The sequence below is a fragment of the Cibotium barometz genome, chromosome 3, assembly GCF_041138505.1.
Source record: "Cibotium barometz isolate CiBa-2024 chromosome 3, ASM4113850v1, whole genome shotgun sequence".
In the NCBI taxonomy this organism is placed as follows: domain Eukaryota; kingdom Viridiplantae; phylum Streptophyta; class Polypodiopsida; order Cyatheales; family Cibotiaceae; genus Cibotium; species Cibotium barometz.
The window spans coordinates 68,817,353-68,836,969 of record NC_141048.1 but is presented as its reverse complement, the minus strand read 5'-3'; the positions used below and the strand labels follow the sequence as shown (position 1 = coordinate 68,836,969).

Here is a 19,617-nt window from a genome sequence, read left to right as displayed (position 1 = left end):
GATTTTAGCAAAAAATAATAATATTAATAATAGGTTGATAGAGGTTGTGTTTTCTAGGTAAAGACATTGATAGTCATTGACACACCAATTATGTTAGTATTGTTACAAAGATTGGGAGTAGGTGTATGAAGGGTTTGTCCAAAATTGGTTCGATAACAATTGTAGTTTGTGATATGATCATTCCTTATATCTAGTCCATGAGAGAGATTGTAGAGCTTGAGGTGACGGCAAAATGAACGAGTGGTTCTCTATGAAGTGACATTTCTTAGGGTATTTTGAATGCATTCAAGCATATCTTGAGTCTACACTTGGATGATTTGAGGTTAACACATATTTGAGGGGCAAGTGTAAGAAATGCTTTTTTTTTGGGGGGGGGGGGGGGGGAATTATTGTGGGAACTCTTTTATGCTTATTAGGGAACTCTTCAAAGAATCAAATCTAAATAAAGAGAATCACATATAGTATCCTCCCTCTCCTCTCCTCCCTCCCTTCCTCTCTCTTTCTCCTCTCAACAAAGGCATGCCCTTAGTGGTAAATTAGCTTCTTTATAGTGTAATGAATATGCAACAAAAAAAAAAGGAAGCATTGATTTTTTTTTATAAAGGGTCTCGAAGTAAGGAAGGTGTGTATGAGAGTTCACGTTGTAGGAAAGCAAGGTAGTGGAAGTGTAACCACGCCTAGGACCATGGTGGCCGTTTCCATAGAAGATGGCACGAGGCACGTGGTCGCACAGTTGTGCTGCCCGACAACGCGATCGCCGTATCGCGGCGCCGTCTAACGGCAATCGTCCGACAGTATTAGTTTCGAATTCGCACGGAGCTCCGCTCATTTTTCCAGAGCTCGTCTAATAGTACAATGGATTCTGTTTCAGTGATGAGCTTGCCGCTGCGCTTGTGTCTGGTGTTACAGCTCGCGGAGATGTTTGTCTGCGGAGCATTGTCGCCCGACGGCACGGCTTTGCTGGATCTGAAACGCTCGCTGGTGGACAACTTCGGCCTGCTTAGCGATTGGTCACCCGGCGACGATTTCCCCTGCACGTGGACCGGCGTCACCTGCAACACCTCCGGCTCCGTCACGGCCCTCGACCTTTCCCACCTCAACCTCACGGGCACCCTCCCAACTTCCGCCACCCTGCCGCCCACCTTGGCCAGCCTCAACCTCTGCTGCAACTCCCTGTCGGGCCCCTTGCCGCCCTCTCTCTTCACAAATTTGTCCGAACTGGTCAGCTTAGACATAAGCCGCAATGCCTTCACAGGCCCCTTTCCGGGCATGGCAATCTCCAGCTTGCGCTCTTTGCTTTTCTTTTCGGCGTTCAGCAACAACTTCACGGGCGCCCTCCCGGCGGAGATCTCCAGTCTCCCCCTCTTACAACACCTCGACCTGGGCGGCAGCTTCTTCGAAGGGCACATACCCCCGCAATACGGCTCTTTTCCTAAGCTCACGTATCTAAGCTTATCCGGCAACTCCTTGACGGGCCAAATCCCCCCGGAGCTCGGCAACCTCTCTGAGCTCCAGCACATGGTCTTAGGTTACAATAAATATGCAAGCAGCATCCCTGCCGAATTGGGCAAATTATCCAAGCTTCAATACCTGGACCTTTGCTGCACCAACCTCTCAGGCACCATCCCTGCAGAGCTTGGAAATCTCACTGCTCTCAACACACTCTTCCTCTACAGAAATGCTCTAGTGGGAGCCATCCCACCCGAGATAGGAAACATGGCCAGCCTCATGTCACTAGATGTCTCTCTAAACAACTTGTCTGGTAGCATCCCTCCGGAGTTAGTCAGGCTTCATAACCTTACTCTTCTAAGCTTGATGTTCAACAGCTTCAATGGAACTCTTCCCTCTGAGATTGGCAACTTGCAAAGCCTTCTCACTCTGTTGGTGTGGAGTAACTCCTTCTCTGGAAGTCTGCCTGTGCAGCTTGGTAGAAACTCTCCCCTCCAATGGGTGGATGTTTCATCCAACATGTTCAGTGGGCCCATCCCTCCTGATCTGTGCTCCCATGGAAACCTCACCAAGCTCATCATGTTCTCAAATAGCTTCACAGGCCAAATACCAGAGAGCCTTGCAAAGTGCCAATCCCTGCTAAGGGTCAGAATGCAAGATAATCAGCTATCTGGCTCCATTCCTAATGGCTTTGGGTCCTTGATTAAGCTTACAAGGCTCGAGCTACAAAGAAACCAGCTCAATGGAACCATACCTTCTGATGTAAGTCTCTCAGCAAAGCTTGATTACTTGGATGTCTCCCATAACTCCTTGGAAGGTAGCCTATCACCAAACCTCTGGAGCTTACCCAGTATAGAAAGCTTGTATGTTACAGGAAACAAGCTTACAGGCAGCATACCCTCGAACTTTGGAGAATGCTCTTTCCTCACGGTCTTGGACCTCTCACAGAATTCTTTCTCAGGACACATACCAGCAGGCCTTAGCAACTGCCAAAAGTTAGTCACTGTTCAGCTGCAGCAGAATGCATTGAGTGGTAGTATCCCTTCAGAACTAGCACACTTACCAGAGTTGGAAGTTTTGGACCTCTCCTACAATGCATTGACAGGGCTGATCCCTCTAGAGCTCAAAAACTGCACCACATTGGAGACATTCAATGTGTCTTACAATAACCTCTCAGGGGTGGTGCCCTCTGAAGGGATATTCAAGACAGTCGGCCCCAGCTCATTTGTCGGTAACCCCTGCCTGTGCGGGGGTGTTTTGGCCCCTTGCTCAGGCAATGACAATGCTAGTGGGTTCCCTTCTGAACTCAGCAACAGGGTCACACGGTCCTTAGCATGGCTGTTGACATGTGTTTTGTTGATTTTCGCAGTTTTCTTACTCGCAGGAGGGCGATTGATCGTCATGCGGTATGGTCTCCATGTGTGTCGCAAGGAAACAGAAGAGAATCTGGATGAGTGGCCATGGAGGCTTACTGCATTCCAGAGGCTAACCTTCACTTGCACTGATGTATTGGAGGCACTCAAAGATGAGAACGTAGTGGGAAGAGGAGGGACTGGTATTGTTTACAAGGCAGAGATGCCAGGTGGTGACATTGTAGCTGTTAAAAAGCTCTTGGGAACCCAAAAGGAGGCTAATTTCCACAAAGACTGTGCATTTAGAGGTGAAATTGATCTACTTGGTAGCATAAGGCACAGAAATATAGTGAGACTGTTGGGTTACTGCTCCAATAATGTCAATACTCTGCTTATTTATGAGTATATGACAAATGGGAGCTTGGGGGATGCACTTCACTCAGAACAGAGAGCCAATATATTGGCAGATTGGGTCACCAGATACAACATTGCAGTTGGAATTGCCCAAGGGATTTGCTATCTGCACCATGATTGCTTTCCACAGGTAATACACAGGGATGTCAAGTCCAATAATATACTGCTGGATGCTCAGATGGAAGCTCGGGTTGCGGATTTCGGAGTGGCCAAGCTCATCGAGACAAATGATTCAATGTCGATAATAGCAGGCTCTTATGGCTACATTGCTCCAGGTAATCATATCATCATACCAAAGGCTTTAGTTAGGAGCATTGAATATTCAAATTAACTCTAAATCATCATACCAAGAGCTGTAGTTACAAGTTACAACTCGTGGCTGCCTCACTCTTAAGAAAAGCCCCATATCACACACTGTGTGCTAAGGGTACTAAAGAATGGGTGGGATTTAGTAATAAGCATATCATTTTTTGATTCAAAATGAATCGAGCACCTCAATTTAGACACTTGGCTGCACTAACCACTCACACATATGACCATTGGTTTGCTCAGGATCGTCTCCATATACATTGCACTAACCCAAAGAAAGAAAGAAGAAGATTATTAGTGCCTTGGTACTGCTCTCTGATACTATGTTGAACTGTGTGTGCAGAATATGCGTATACACTGAAGGTGAATGAGAAGACGGATATATACAGCTTTGGCGTGGTGTTACTGGAGTTGTTGACTGGGAGGAGGCCAATCGAGTGCGAGTTCGGGGATGCTGTGAGCATAGTGGAGTGGGTGAGGGAGAAGATGTGCGCCGCGTCGGCGGGCGGCGGCAAGGGCGCAGCTGCGCCAGCCGGATCAGAGGCTCTGGACTGCAACGTGGGAGCGTCGTGCTCTTCGGTGCAGGAGGAGATGCTGCTGGTCCTGCGCATCGCTCTCCTTTGCACCAGCCCCTTCCCAAGGGACCGCCCCTCCATGCGCGACGTTGTCACCATGCTTGCCGAGGCCAAGCCCCGACGGAAAAGCTCTGCACTCCTCACCACCCGCGATAATATTGACGACGAACCCCCCCCTATTATGCAAGAATAATGCACATACTTTACCTCATGATCCCATTTCGTCAAATTGCTGAGCTTAATCACCTTAGGATTGGACAGTTTAAGCCCCAAAGCATTCAACACCATAATAGACTCTTGAGGTCCCACCTTAATATGGTACTAGCCCTTGCAACAATCACCTTACTTATTATGATTGGACAGTTTAAGTTCTAAAGCATGAATGTAGACTCTAGAGTTCTCCTTGGTTGTTTAGAGTATAATTGTCACTTGTATACTAAGAAATCTCTCTCTTCTTATATGTATATGTTTATTGGGTGCGTCGATAGATCGCAACTTGTTTGGTGGGTTACTCTTCGCCACATCACTTTTTGGTGGGCCATTTAGATAATGACTTCTTTTTATGTTTTCTAATTATAGGGAAGTATTGCAATGGTCATGTTGTTGGATGGTTAGTGCGATAATCCAAAATCTCTTCACTTAAGTATCGAAATTTAATGATCTATATCGATAACTTCTACCGAAGAGAAAGATAATAAATTTATTCGTTCATGACTCATTATGCTCAAAGGTTATCCAAATTTATCAAGAAGTCACTTCCATTAATTAATTGATTTTTCTTAACTCATTGTAGGCCCCTATTCAGTCTATAGACCATATTCATTTATTACTACTAGCACACAAGCAGGCACTAATAAATGAATGTCTCAAGGTTGAAATTGAGGTTAAAATCATAGCTCCTCGCATCTCTACGTATTCGCTCTCTCTCTCTCTCTCTCTCTCTCTCTCTCTCTCTCTCTCTCTCTCTCTCTCTCTCTCTCTCTCTCTCTCTCTCTCTCTCTCTCTCTCTCTGTGCAGGCCCAGTCTCTCCTTCTCCAATCGTTTCTCTCTGTGTAGGTCCAACCCCTCACTCTCTCCTCGTTTCTCTTCGTGTAGCCCCAACATCTCTCATACATTGGCTATATGTCTCGCGCAAGAACGATCACCTTAAAAAAATGTTTCTTTTAGCATCCGCGGTCTCTCTCTCACTCATGGGCCAGAGCCCAATCTTAAAGTTGTAATTACCACAGCTTTATAAAGGCCTCCATGAACCTTCTAGATCTCAAACACTACAACAAAAAGAGGGAGTAGCGGCGTTTATAGCATGGCTTTTATAAAAAGAACTGAAAAAGTGACCGAGTGTAAGCGCTGCTATTTTTCAACGCTATAAAGCGTCGCTATGCACAACGGGCACTAAGAACAAATTTTATTTGGGATAGATTGGAGAAGGCCCCACACCAGAGCATATAGCTACACTTACAAAGGAGCATGAAGGGGCAATGTTAAACTTTGTTGACTTCTTCTTGATGAGCCAGACACAACAGGTGTTTAAAAACCATATTTAGTTCTCATTTTATTGGTAGGATAGTTTTTTCCATTGTGATATTTAAGTAAATGCTCTAGGAATATCATCAGTTAGATTTTTATATATGGTACTTATGATCTTAACTTAGTAGAAAAACTTCTATTTCATTTTGTAAAATTCAAAGACATTATTATTGAGCTAATTTGACTACATCATAATTTGTACATTGCTATAAAGTAAACAATTCCAAGCTCACATATTAGATCAATTAGACCATGTGTTTATGATTTTTTTGTTGACACCCCAAAACAAAGATTTGGACACTTATTCAAATTTAATCCTCACATATAGTTCATCATTTGGATATGTCAATTAGGCTACATAAAGTTTATAGTCATACATAAGATTTGGACAGTTAGCTAAATTTGTAGCATTTACACCCATGACATAGATTTTCAGAACATGTGACTAAATCTAGAAATTCACATCCATCTATAAGATTTGAGCTCTAGCATTACCCACCCTTAACATAGATTTGGACAAGGAATTGAATCTAGCTAATAACACCCATGCACAAGTAATTGAATCTGGCCAATAACACCCATACACAAGATGTCTACTGTCATCTAGTGAGATTTGGACAACTGACCAAATCCAACATTTAAATCTATCCAAATATGTAAACAACTAACTATATGACTAAATTTAAGTCTATGTACTTAGAGATATATTGAGTATTTTAAGACAGATATCAAGCTCATCTAGTGAGGCGGTGGACACTGATGACCCGCCTGGGGGATAGGCCCCACACTTATACCACTGGCAGGTTGGTGAGATCATGGGTGATATGCGGCCAGTGGGATGACAGGCTGTGTGATAGCCATTCTAGAGAGACTGGCATAGTTATAGCGCCAGCTCATTTAGTTGGGTTCACACTATAGAGAACCCTTGTATGTATTGGTTGAGTACCTTTCATATTATGTGTACTCTTATCTTTGTATATGGTGTGTTGAGTGTTGAGTGAAGAAGAAGAAGATTTTCAGCCTCTCACCTTGTGTGTTCTCTATTAGGGTTTTGTGAGTGTGTGTGTGCTTGCAAGAGCTCAAGATCTCTTCCCCATTATATCTTTTCATGGTATCAGATCCTGGTTCGTACTAAGGGCTGAGCTGCAAGCAAGAGAACCACAGGAAGCGGTACGAGGGTAAGAGCTTCAATTACTCTTCCCTATTTGTGTTGGTGTGACCACACCCTTGTCGGGAGCTCTACGGGAGGCACCGACAAACGATCTCTGATTGAGTAGCTTTCTTCGCAGGAGTAAAGCTATAGGGAAAAATTTTCGAGGCCGAAAACGTGTTTCGGGCGCGTCTGGACCTCCGTTTTTCAGAAAGCAGGCGATTTCGAGCACTACGAGTAAGTCATCAATTCTCTGCAGAATTCTGTTTTAAGAATTGCAGGAAGACAGATTGGCTGTGCAGACACTATGGGTGCTGCAAAGAGGACAACAGTTGCCACTCGGTGTATGTATGCATATTGAAGTCACTGGGGTTGTGACATTTGAGAGTACTACAGTACCGCTGCAGGAAATACAACAGTTTGTGCAAGACAAACCAGAGTGCTGTTTCTGGTAAATTTGTGTGTCTGCCAAGATATCAAATGATGGCATAACCCAGATTGTGGCAGAGAAGCTTGATAAGAACAACTTCCATGCTTGGAGGTTCAGGTTGACGAATTTCCTTATGGGAAAGGGCTATTGGGACTACATAGAAGGTGAGCATGAAGAGGCACCGGAGATACCGGACATAAATCCGACTGTTGCAGATGTGAAAGAGTTTAAAGACTGGAATCAAGGAGCCAGGAAAGTTATGTATTGGCTCTCCATTAGTATACAGGACACCATGATTGGGCACATTCAGGATGCTAAGTCCCCCAAGGAGGCATGGGACACCTTGGTAAAACTCTATGAAACAAATACCAAGGCACGTAAGATACAGTTGAAGAATGAACTTCATACTGTGGAGAAAAAGAGCATGTCTGTGAATGACTATGCATTGAAGATAAAGCGTATTGTGGAATCCCTTGCATCTATTGGTGTGTCAGTAGATGATGATGATAAGGTGGAAGTCTATCTATGTGGTCTCGGGCCACAATACAAGGTGTTCAAGACGTCTATTCAGACTCGGGAAAACATTCCCAACTTTACAAATTTGGTGTCTATGCTGATTATAGAAGAGAAGAGCTTGGGTGAAGACTAACAGTCTTCACAAAACAAAAACAGCTCAGAGCAACAGGCCTTCTACACAAGTTCAGGAAGAGGACGAGGTAGAAGAGGCCGTGGACGTGGTCAAGGAGGTGGCCGAACAGGTAATGAGAATTATGGCCAGCAGCAGCAACAACAGTCCCAGAATACACAACAACAACATCAACACACAAGTGGAAGAGGCAAATTCAGAGGCAGGGGGAGTCAAAGAGGATGTGGAAATTGGTAAAGGCAATATAATGATGCACGTGAATGCTTTTATTGTGGTAAGCCTGGACATGTGCAGGTAGAATGTTATAAGAAGCAGGCTGACATGCAAAATGGGAAAGTGCATTAGAATAACTATGCATCCTCAAGCAAAAACAATGAGGATAACGAAAGGTTGTTTGTTATGCAGCATGTCGTGAATGCCATGTCTGAAAATGTTGAAGCAGCACAAAAAGATGATGTATGGTATGTGGATTCAGGTGCTTCGAACCACATGACTTCTCATGGGGAGTGGTTCAAGGAGATGAAAAACCTTGAAAGACTAGGTTTTGTGGAAACAGGGGATGACACTGCTCATCCAATTGCCCATGTTGGAGATGTGCCATTGTCTATGCAGGATGGCAAAGTGAAGTAGCTTGCAGATGTACTTCACATTCCGAACATAACAAAGAATCTGGTTTCAGTTGGCCAGATGATTGAGCAGGGTTTGCAGGTTTGGTTTAACCTTGATGGTTGTTATGTTGAAGACTTTAAAGACAAGTGCAGGTTGGTTGCAAAAGGCAACAGAGTGGGCAAAATGTTTACGTTGAATATAGACATGCCTGAAATGAGTGCTGCGATGTTTGCAAATGGTTCAGGAATTGTTGCAGACACAGACATTTGGCATAAAAGAATTGGACATGTGAATGTGTAGAGAATGAAGTCTATGTAGACTAAAGGAATTGTGACAGGGCTACCAAAGTTTAAAGTGGAAGGTATGCAGAGAATATGTGAAGCATGCCAATTTGGAAAGCAAACAAAGCATGTATTTCCACGTAACAGATATGTGAGTAGAAATGCACTAGATGTTGTGCATTCAGATGTATGGGGTCCTACGAAGACCATGTCTATGGGAGGCTGCAGGTATTATGTGACATTCATTGATGACCACACAAGGAAAGTGTGGGTATATTTCATGAAGGAGAAGAGTGAGGTGTTCACTCACTTTCAGAATTTCAGAGTTTTGGTTGAAAAGCAAACAGGGAAATATGTAAAGTGCCTAAGGTCAGATGGAGGGGAAGAGTACTTCTCCAATGAGTTCTCTGAATTTTTGAAGAAGAATGGTATTCGGAGACAGTTTACATGCAGATACACTCCGCACAGCAGAATGGAGTTGCTGAGTGAAAAAACAGGCACATTGCTAAGATTGTGTGAGTATTGATGGAAGAGAAGAATATGCCGCATAGCTATTGGGCTGAGGCTGTTTCTACAGCAGTATACATCATGAACAGGACTCCAACTGCAGCCATACATGATGTAATTGTCCAGAGGAGAGTTTTATTGGCAGAAAACCTGATTTGTCTCATCTGAAAGTCTTTGGATGCATTGCATATGTGCATGTGCTAGATGAGCTGAGAACTAAGTTGGATCCAAAAGCTGAAAAATGTGTGTTTATTGGATATTCCCTTGAGCAAAAGGGATACAGGTGTTATAACCCTGCTACACGTGAGTTGAGGGTAAGCAAGGATGTTGTCTTTGATGAGATGAGCAGCTGGTATGCTGCTGGAAAAGAAGCTGTTGGGGATGATGTGAGTGGAAGTGTGGTTGCACAGAATGCAGGTCAGCAATCACAGTCTTTGAGTGGACCAGGAGAGTCTTGTTGATAGACCATGGAGTGGCAGGCTGCGTCATAATACCAGTCCTGCAAATGTGATTAGTACATCATGTAAAGGAAAAGAGAAAGTGGTTGAGCTCCTTGGTATGCCTGACATTTTTGCAGGGCATTCTCATGTTGATGGAGAGTCTAGTGGCTCAGATATGAGCCTTGATGAGGAGCTTGGGATCCCAGCTATGAGAACACCTGGTGTAAAGAAGGCTATAGAAGCCATGAATGAAAAGCTGCGCAGATCTGGGAGAGTGAAAAACCCTGTGCAGAGGTTTACCTATGATGGTTATGTGGCACATCACTATGCATATATGGCAAAGGTTGTGCAGGTTGTAGAGCCCACATGCATTGATGAGGCTGTTGGAAATCCCTTTCACCCTTGGTATCTCTTTTACCAATTAAATGGTTCCAAATATTTGTTGCTACATTCTTAAAGATATGCATGGGGTCTAAGAGATGATTGATCTTCAACTCACACCAATATGGAAGTCGAAAGAAGATTGAGTGTCTTGACATCCCATCGGCGGGTGGCGGATTTGAGGTGCTTCTCCATGCCTCAAACCAATTGAGACATCATGTGGCACATACTTGGGATATGTGAAGGAGGGATGATGTTTGTTATACACCACCTTATTTAGCATGGGGAGGGTCTTTTCGAAACAAGTGATGGTCCACAAATTGAACATCATATGATGTTCAAAGGTTTCCAAACCTATTATAAAATTGAGATGATTGAGGTAGAGTAAGATAAGATTAAATTTTAAAGTTATAAAGTTTAGGTATGTACCTGAGAACTCCGAGAACCCGGGATAGTCATGCATCATCCAAAGAAAAACTCCTTTATTAACATCCATATCATGCCTATTTATTGGCCTTGAGATATTATGCAATTTGATACCTCACCATAGTGTCTCAAGCTCCTCAATCAAAGGCTCGAGATACACATCCATGTTTGCCACCTTATACTTTCTTGGTATAAGGAGAGAAAGCATGTATTGGATGCGAGGCATGATAGGAAAATGTCTCAATACCTTTTGGGGAATTTTGTCTCCTTGAAAATCATCTCTATATCGTCTCTCTCCACATTGTAGACATTGTGTTGCATCTTTATTAACCATTCTAAATAGCATGCAATAATTGGGACATGCGTGCATTTTGTATAATCTAAACCTACAATAGAGAGAAATTTATGAGACCCATCTCATGAGTCCAACAATAGATTTTGAGGGGGAAGAATCTTCTTGAGAAGCCTACAAAATAACATAAGAAATCATATGTCAAAATATATGCAAGAAGAGTATAAAACCATCATGCTAGTGGCTTTGGGGTGCTTCTCCATGTCTCAAACCAATCTCTACCTCATCACACAACTGGTGAGACATCATGTGGCACATACTTGGTATGTGAAGGAGGGAGAAATCAATCAAGTTTTCCATACACCACCTTATTTAGTGTAGAGGGTCTTTCCGAAACAAGTGATGGTCCACAAATTAGACATGCATGATGTCCAAAGGTTGCCAAACCTATTATAAAATTGATATGATTGAAACGTATTGAAACGTAGAGTAAGACAAGTTTAAAGTTATAAAGTTTTAGTCTATACTCGAGCACTTTGAGAACCCGAGATAGTCATGCATCATCCAAAGCAAAACTCCTTTCACCTCCATATCACGCCTATTTATTGGCCTTGAGACATCATGCACTTTGATACCTCGCCATAGTGTCTCAAGATCCTCAATCAAAGGCTCCATGTACACATCCATGTTCACCACCTTATACTTTCCTAGTACAAGGAGAGCAAGCATGATATGACCTTTCTTGATTGCCACCCATGGAGGGAGGTTGTAATTCACCATTACAATAGGCCAAGTAGACCATGATGTAGACTTGAATCCAAATGGGTTAACACCATCCATGCCTAAGCCAAGACGTAAGTGATGGGACTCATCTTTAAACTCTGGCCATTGATGGTTCACATGTTTCCACACCGGTGAATCAGCTACAATCCTTATGATGCCATCGGTTGAGCGATGAGTTGCATGCCATGTCATGAGTTCTACAATCTCCTTACATTTAAACATGTGATGGATGTGAGGAATGATAGGAAAGTATCTCAACACCTTTCGGGGAATTTTGTCTCCTTACAAATAATCTTTATATTGGCCCTCTACGCATTGTAGACATTGTGTTACATCTTTATTAACCTTTCTAAATTTGGGACATGCATGTATTTTTGTATAATCCATACCTAGCATAGAGATCAATTTACGAGACCTATTGCATGAGTCATGCAATAGATTTTGAGGGGGAAGAATCTTCTTGAGAAGCCTATAACATAACATAATAAATCATTAGTCAAAATATCTACAAGGAGAGAAGTCCATATTAGGGAATTTGGAAAAATCCATGCATTTTGGAAAAAATGAAATTGATATCTTTAAATTAATTTTGGTAATTTCACTAAATTTGAAAGAGAAAGTGTTGATACTCAAGGTTGCTAATAACACATATAGGGTGTTTACAAACACCGTTTAAGCTATAGTGTAGCCAAGAAAATATCCATAAAATTTTAAAGAAAATTATAAAAAACAATCAAATTCTAAATAGTAGGAGACTAACATGTACTAACTCATAAACAAAAGGTGACCAACATAAATCCAACTAGTACTGTAATGATCTAAACTCGCTGGCCTTCATCACAGTCCTCAGATGTTGCCAAACTCTCCTTTGCCTTAGCATACACATTTGCTGGAATCTCAATCTTTTGTGGCACTTTTTGCCCCTTAGTGACCCATGCAAAAACTATCGTGCTTGATAATTCCCAACACATAGGATCCTTCTTCCAGAAATTTTTCCAACAATCTCTATAAACCTCAGCATCACTAACATTTCTCTTTTTGCATGCTGATACCCAATATTGTATTAAAATCCTCTTGTAATTTCAGATGTTTTGTTGGCATCTATGTTTCTTTGAGCTACACCCAACCATATGGGATATACTGGTTCCGATGGTCGAATAAGAACAAAGTCTCAATTTAAAGAGAAAGTGCTACGATGGGGATTACTCTTTTTGATTAATTAAAGATGAAATTTATTTCACAAATTTTTAGAAAATTTCATCATAACCTCCAGCGACTAAAGGGGCACATGCGCGCTATATCACAACCATCATATAGAGTACTTCACCAAGTGGAGTGAGGTTATTTGTAAATGAAGAAGTGGTTTTCTTCCTAAAAGGATTCCTTGTGGTTTCATTTACCCATTTTGGTTGCATTTACACATCTTGGTTTACCCACTAGAAATAGGCAAACATTTTGTAAATGAACTTGTGGATTTCTTGCTAAAAGAATTCCTTGTGGTGCATAGAAATTCAACCCCTTACTACCTCCACAAGCGAATGGCCAAGCCAAGAGTCCACAATCTTAACTAAGATAGAAGAGGTTGTAATAAATTACTAGGAGTACAAATTACCCTTTGCTCTATGGGTTGTGATCACAGTCATCATATTACCTCAACAATATATCAAAAAAATATAGAAAATGACTTTTTAATTAATTCATCAAAGTCATTAATTAACGACAAACCCTTTGCAAGGATAGCATGTTCTCCTCCAAACTCAAAGTTCACAAATATCTTCATTTCCATGAACTCAACATTACATCTATGAACATTACTCAATCATTGAGTAATGTCAACTTTACATCCACAAACATTACTCAATCATTGAGTGTGTCAACTTGATGACATCCTTATGTCTATTTATATAGCTACCGATATCGTTAGTTCACAAATATCTTCACTTCCATGAACTTAACATTACATCCATTAACATTACTCATCATTGAGTGTGTCAACTTGATGACATTCTTATTTCCATTCATATAATTACCAATATTTATTAAGTTAGCCAAAGATAATAATGGAGATAGAAAAAATGATGTTTACAAATATAAGAGAAAATTATTGTTCATTAAAAATAAGGTCTTAACAATGATACTTACAAACTGCCATGATGATACAAGACCAACACTCATAAAAATACAATCGTAAATAGACCAATTATTAAAGATAATGTCTTAACAATGACGCTTACAAATTGTCATAACTATAAAGAACCAATGCTCATTTTAAAAAATAGATTAAATGAAACAAAATGACAAATGATGGAAACTTCATATTAATAACACATTGCAATCAAAATTCATAGTCGGCAAAGAGCTCATCTCCTCCCTTGAGGTTACATATAGATTCAACATAAATATATCCATATTCAAGGTTATTGATTGACATGTGAGTTTGTTTATGCCAAGGTGGAAAAGATGGAGAAAACACATATCTCACATTTCCTTTCTCATTGGAACCCCTACAATTGTTTATGCAACCTGCCACATTTCTATCTCTAACATCACTCACTATATAGACTCGATCCTCTTCAACGTCAACTGTTGGGTCCTCAAGAAAGGAGTACCTCCTTAATCAGGGGTGTATGGAACACAACAAATTCCATTCATCATGAAGAAATTTAGATCCACAATAGTGCAACAAAGCTTGGCCAAGAGGAACACTTGATTGGATGAATAGCCCTTGACCACCAACACCCACAATTGTTAAGTTCTTAACCATGAAGGAAACCTCATTAATGTAAAAGACTTCACCATTTTGAACTGGCCAATGAGATGGTTGTAAATGGTTGACATTGCTATCATTAAGGCTAAGTGGAGAAACTTCAAATATCCTTACCGTTTTGAAAACAACAAAAATTCATGATCATTAGTGTTTACACTAGGATAAACAATATAAAAGAACCCAATTAGTATTTGCACATGTAGTATGATTGGAGTTGTGATATGAAACCCTTAGTTGCAGTTCATGTGATGAAACTTTTATTATAACCTAGTTGTTCCACATAGTGCATTGCAACCATTTCATTTAGTTTTGAAACTGGTGATATTTTTTTCAATATCTTTAACTGTGCAGTACTTAGAGTCGATGGAGGAGAGTGTATTGTTCTTGAAAATGTAACTTCAGAATCACGTGTTGCATGTTTAACAACACCTTGGCATGAACTGAATACATCATTTTCATCACATGCTGAGCCTGCATATTCCTTGGATTCATCCTTGTACATATCCTCCCACTCTATAATCACATGTTGAAAGTATTCATACAAGGTATGTCCTTGTTGGACTGGCAACTGTCCTTTCTATCAAAAGAAATCATTGTATGAATGTCTCCAGTCATATCCAAATGGCACAAGTATCTGCATAAGTCTTCCAATGTGTTGTCATATGCATTAATGTCAAATTTGGGTGCAATTCTTTGGTGGACTTATATGCCCTTTGTATGGACTATCATCCAAATGAGAACTGTTCTTGTTACATAGCATTGTGCATTACATTGGTGCAAAACCTTTTTGTGAGTGGTTTGAATATGGCCTCCACATCCATCTTTTTTGGCCAAAACATCTTCTCACGATCATACTGAAAAGATGCAGGGGGGAAGAGAGCTTGAGCTCTTGCAAGCACACACATACTCACAAAACCCTAGTAGACAACACACAAGGTGAGAGGCTGAAAATCTTCTTCTTCTTCTTCACTCAACACTCAACACACCATATACAAAGATAAGAGTACACATAATATGAAAATACATACAAGGGTTCTCTATAGTGTGAACCCAACTAAATGAGCTGGCGCTATAACTATGCCAGTCTCTAGAATGGCTGTCACACAGCCCGTCATCCCACTGGTCGCATATCACCCATGATCTCACCAACCATGCCAGTGGTATAAGTGTGGGGCCTATCCCCCAGGCGGGTCATCAGTGTCCACCGCCTCACTAGATGAGCTCGATATCTCAACACTCCCCCTCGAGCTCAACTCCATCTCATGTACACCAAGCGAAGCCCTGAATCTGCGGAGCTTCTCTGTACCCAATGCTTTGGTAAAGATGTCAGCTACCTGATCCTGTGTGCTGACATATACAAGGTCAAGGTCACCTGCCAAGACCTTCTCTCTGACAAAATGGTAGTGGACGAGCATGAAAAACTGGGTTCCTGGCCAACTGTATACTGCTAATGTTGTCACAGAAAATGACAACTTGTCTATCCACTGATAGACCCAAATCTGCAAGTAGCTTTCTCAACCAAGCTACCTCACATGCTGCCATAGCAGCTCCTCTGTACTCGGCCTCTGTACTGGATAGAGCAACCGTAGGCTGCTTCTTGCTGCTCCAAGTCACAGCAGCACTCCCCAAAGAAAACATAAAGCCACTAGTAGATCTTCTATCTGAGATACTACCAGCCCAATCAGCATCTGTGTACCCATGTACACATATCTCTGTCCCAGTCTCATAGAATAGTCCACAATGCAAAGTAGACCTCACATACCTCAATATGCGTCTCAATGCATCCAAATGCAGTTTCTGTGGAACCTGCATAAACTGACTCACCAACCCAACAGCATAGCTCAAATCTGGTCTGGTGATCATCATGTAGATCAAACTTCCTACTATGCGTCTATACATAGTAGGATCCTTCAAAATCTCTCCTGAATCTGCACTCAACTTGCCATTTTGATCCAATGGCACAGAAATAGGCTAATCACCTCAATGCCCAAGAAATATCTGAGCTCCCCCAGATCCTTCATAAAGTCACCCACTAATGGGGGGGGAAGGTGTCCTTAAACTGGATTTGCAGGGAGAAGGCTGCAGCTAGAGTGAGAGAGGGGGAGTCCTCCCTTAAGTCTATTCACACGGGGGCAGGGGGAGGAGAGCAGCTAAGGACACTCTACCCTCAAGGGTGAGGGGGGGCAAGAAATATTCTATAGAGGGCTTACTTGGAGATGGTCAAAAATGGCTTGCTGGAAGAGGGGTGTAGAGGGTTGTCGGGTACAATCCCACACAGGGTGCTAGGTACGGACTGTTGGGTACAGGCACTGTGCAGAGTATCAGGTACAGGTAGAGCAGGGTGCTAAGTGTCTCGACCATGAGATACTGGGGGTTTATATAGGTGTGGGCACAGGTACAGGTGCATGCAAAGGGAGAGCAAAGCGTGGGTGCAAAGGACAGTGTACGATGAAAGTACACTGATCTGTGGCTTTCATGGGCTTGGGGAAAGGAATGGTACTTGTATGTGGGCAAAAGCTATAGTACGCATGTACCTTCTGGGTCAGAGGCAGCATGGGCGTCCACATGGCAGTCTATGTGGACCGTACACTAGGGCGGTCGACCTTTGGTACTTGCGCATGCATTGTACGGGCGCCCGAGGATGTGTACGACATCTTTTTGGGACGGGGATTCCTAATTTGGGTTGGCAGCTCGAAATGCGTGCCGAAGCGCCCGACGGTGCGGGGAGAAAAATTTCAGCGAAAATATCCGAGGTCTCTCCCTGGTCATAGGGGTGCTGACCGTTTGTCAATCAGACACTTGGTCGTGCATTTATTAGAGTTTAAGTTTACCATATTTTAACTTAAAATAACTAAAATTTTACGTATAGGTTCGATCTGGTGTCCGTTTTAGATGTTGTAAAATCCTATATTGGAGTAAAATCGTGTGCAGATTCCAAATTTGGACTCAAAATTTTAATATTCTAAATGGAAACAGCTTGTTTATTAAAAATTATTGATTTTTACATCACGAAAGACCATAAATTCATGGGTATATATTATTATTGAAGATGGGAATGTTACAAGTTAGTAACCCAACCAATCAGTAAATCTTGATGCAGTATAATGAAAGTGTAACCCCTTTGCTTTTTTATTTTAGATTTTGTTTCATGCCGATCGAATTGATCCAAAGTGGTGGTATGCTATACAATTTTCCCCTCGTTCAAAACATATCTTTCAAGATCAAGATGTTGAGGCCGAATCTCTGGATGAGGTGCAAGTACTACCTCAAATTGACTCAATTGGAAGAAGGCGATGATGAAAATGAAGAAAACAATTTAGAAAGAGCATGAGGAACATCAATCTAAAGAAGAAGATGAGTCACATATCGATCATGACAATGCTTTATTGGATAATGATAGTGATATTGATATGGAACCCCATCTTTTATTGAGCGTCCATTAGATATAGAGACTGATGAAGCAACACTAATGGATCTATTACAAGATGGGATAGATTCATGATCTTGACATTGTTTATGCAATTATTTTCCTTCAAAAGTTTTCAACTATCTTTCTTTTTGTTTTTTAAACATGGCTTTAAGGGTTTCAAAGGATGTTTTTTTTAACTATCATCATTTTTTATATGTATATGACATTTATACCCTAATATCAATCTTCAATAACTCTCTAGAAATTCTTTTAACGGTGTTGCCCAAGAAAAATTCGTTGTTGGGCATAGCAACAAAATACCTTGACATCCTGAAGGCCTCAACGTTGCTAGAACATTACTATGCCCCCAACGTGTTGTAGTGTAGCTTCAATGTGATAATTGTTGCTTTAGTTGGCTTAGCCAGAATGGTAGCTTTAACCCTCCACACCTACTGGGGCTTTGTTGGTGGAGTTTGGTTCACCTAATGACTTTGAGTCTCCACTTCATCTTTAGTTCTTTGGTTTGGCACTTTATGATATAGATTTTGGCTTGGGAAAAAAGGCTTATGAAAAAGGTTTTAAAGACCCTGATAAGAGGGTTACCTTTATGGTAGCTCTAAGTTACTAAGAGCTACTTTGGAATCTAATGAGGATCCTATTAGAGACAAGGCTTTGGTTTGGTGGGCCTCTTCTTAGCACATTTTGGCTTCAATTAGGGTTGGGCTCCTTGGTGGGTCTTGGCTACTGGAATTTGGCTTTGGAATCATAAGTTCCTTAGCAAATTTTGGCTCCTTGGTAGGTCTTGCCTGTTGTTGCTAGACTTTGGCTCTGGCATCATAAGTTCCTCAGCTAGATTTGAGGCTTCCTAATCCAAAGGCATATAATGGCTATGGAAGGAAGTATGAGTGTTGCGGTTATTTTAATGGCTATGGAAGGAAGTATGAGTGTTGCGGTTATTTTCATCCAACAACTAATTATGGTAGCAATCTATCATTTTCTACGGAGGATGCTCTCTTCCATTGCACCTGCTCACATATAACTTACAAAAAGCACACACTAAGTTCCAATGTAGAATTGAAAAGATGCAGGGGGGAAGAGAGCTTGAGCTCTTGCAAGCACACACAAGATGCAGGGGGGAAGAGAGCTTGAGCTCTTGCAAGCACACACACACACTCACAAAGCCCTAATAGAGAACACACAAGATGAGAGGCTGAAAATCTTCTTCTTCTCTACTCAACACTCAACACACCATATACAAGATAAGAGTACACATAATATGAAAGGTACTCAACCAATACATACACGGGTTCTCTATAGTGTGAACCCAACTAAATGAGCTGGCGCTATAACTATGCCAGTCTCTAGAATGGCTGTCACACAGCCTGTTCATCGCACTGGCCGCATATCTCCCATGATCTCACCAACCATGCCAGTGGTGTAAGTGTGGGGCCTATCCCCCAGGCGGGTCATTAGTGGCCACCGCCTCACTAGACGAGCTCGATATCTCAACACTCCCCCTCGAGCTCAACTCCATCTCATGTACACCAAGTGAATCCCTGAATCTGCGGAGCTTCTCTGGGTTGTTGCAAGATCAGGGTGTCCAGTTTTGTCCAGTTTTGTCCAGTTTTGTCCAGTTTATGCTGGACTGGGACAATTCTTGGACAACAAGCTTGGGAGAGAAAGGTACTTTAAACGAGATCAAGAAACTAATAGAAAATACACATACACTCAAATTTACTCCCAATATAACTTAAATTAATATAAATTAGTCCAATTTATCAAAATTAACAAAAAATATGATAAAATAATAAAAAATGCTCTCTCCATACTTAGAGTGATCTAATTTTTTTTCCATAGATGCACCAATACA

At 41.6% G+C, this 19,617-nt stretch overlaps 1 protein-coding gene across 1 annotated transcript; it reads left to right on the top strand.

The window, feature by feature from the left end:
- Positions 1-738: 738 nt before the first annotated feature.
- On the top strand, positions 739-4,601 carry LOC147640460 (uncharacterized). Its single transcript, XM_086823740.1, has 2 exons — positions 739-3,490; positions 3,868-4,601. The coding sequence occupies exons 1-2, from the start codon at positions 856-858 to the stop codon at positions 4,290-4,292; spliced, it is 3,060 nt and encodes a 1,019-aa protein (XP_086679866.1). The 5' UTR covers positions 739-855; the 3' UTR covers positions 4,293-4,601.
- The last annotated feature ends 15,016 nt before the right edge of the window (positions 4,602-19,617 follow it).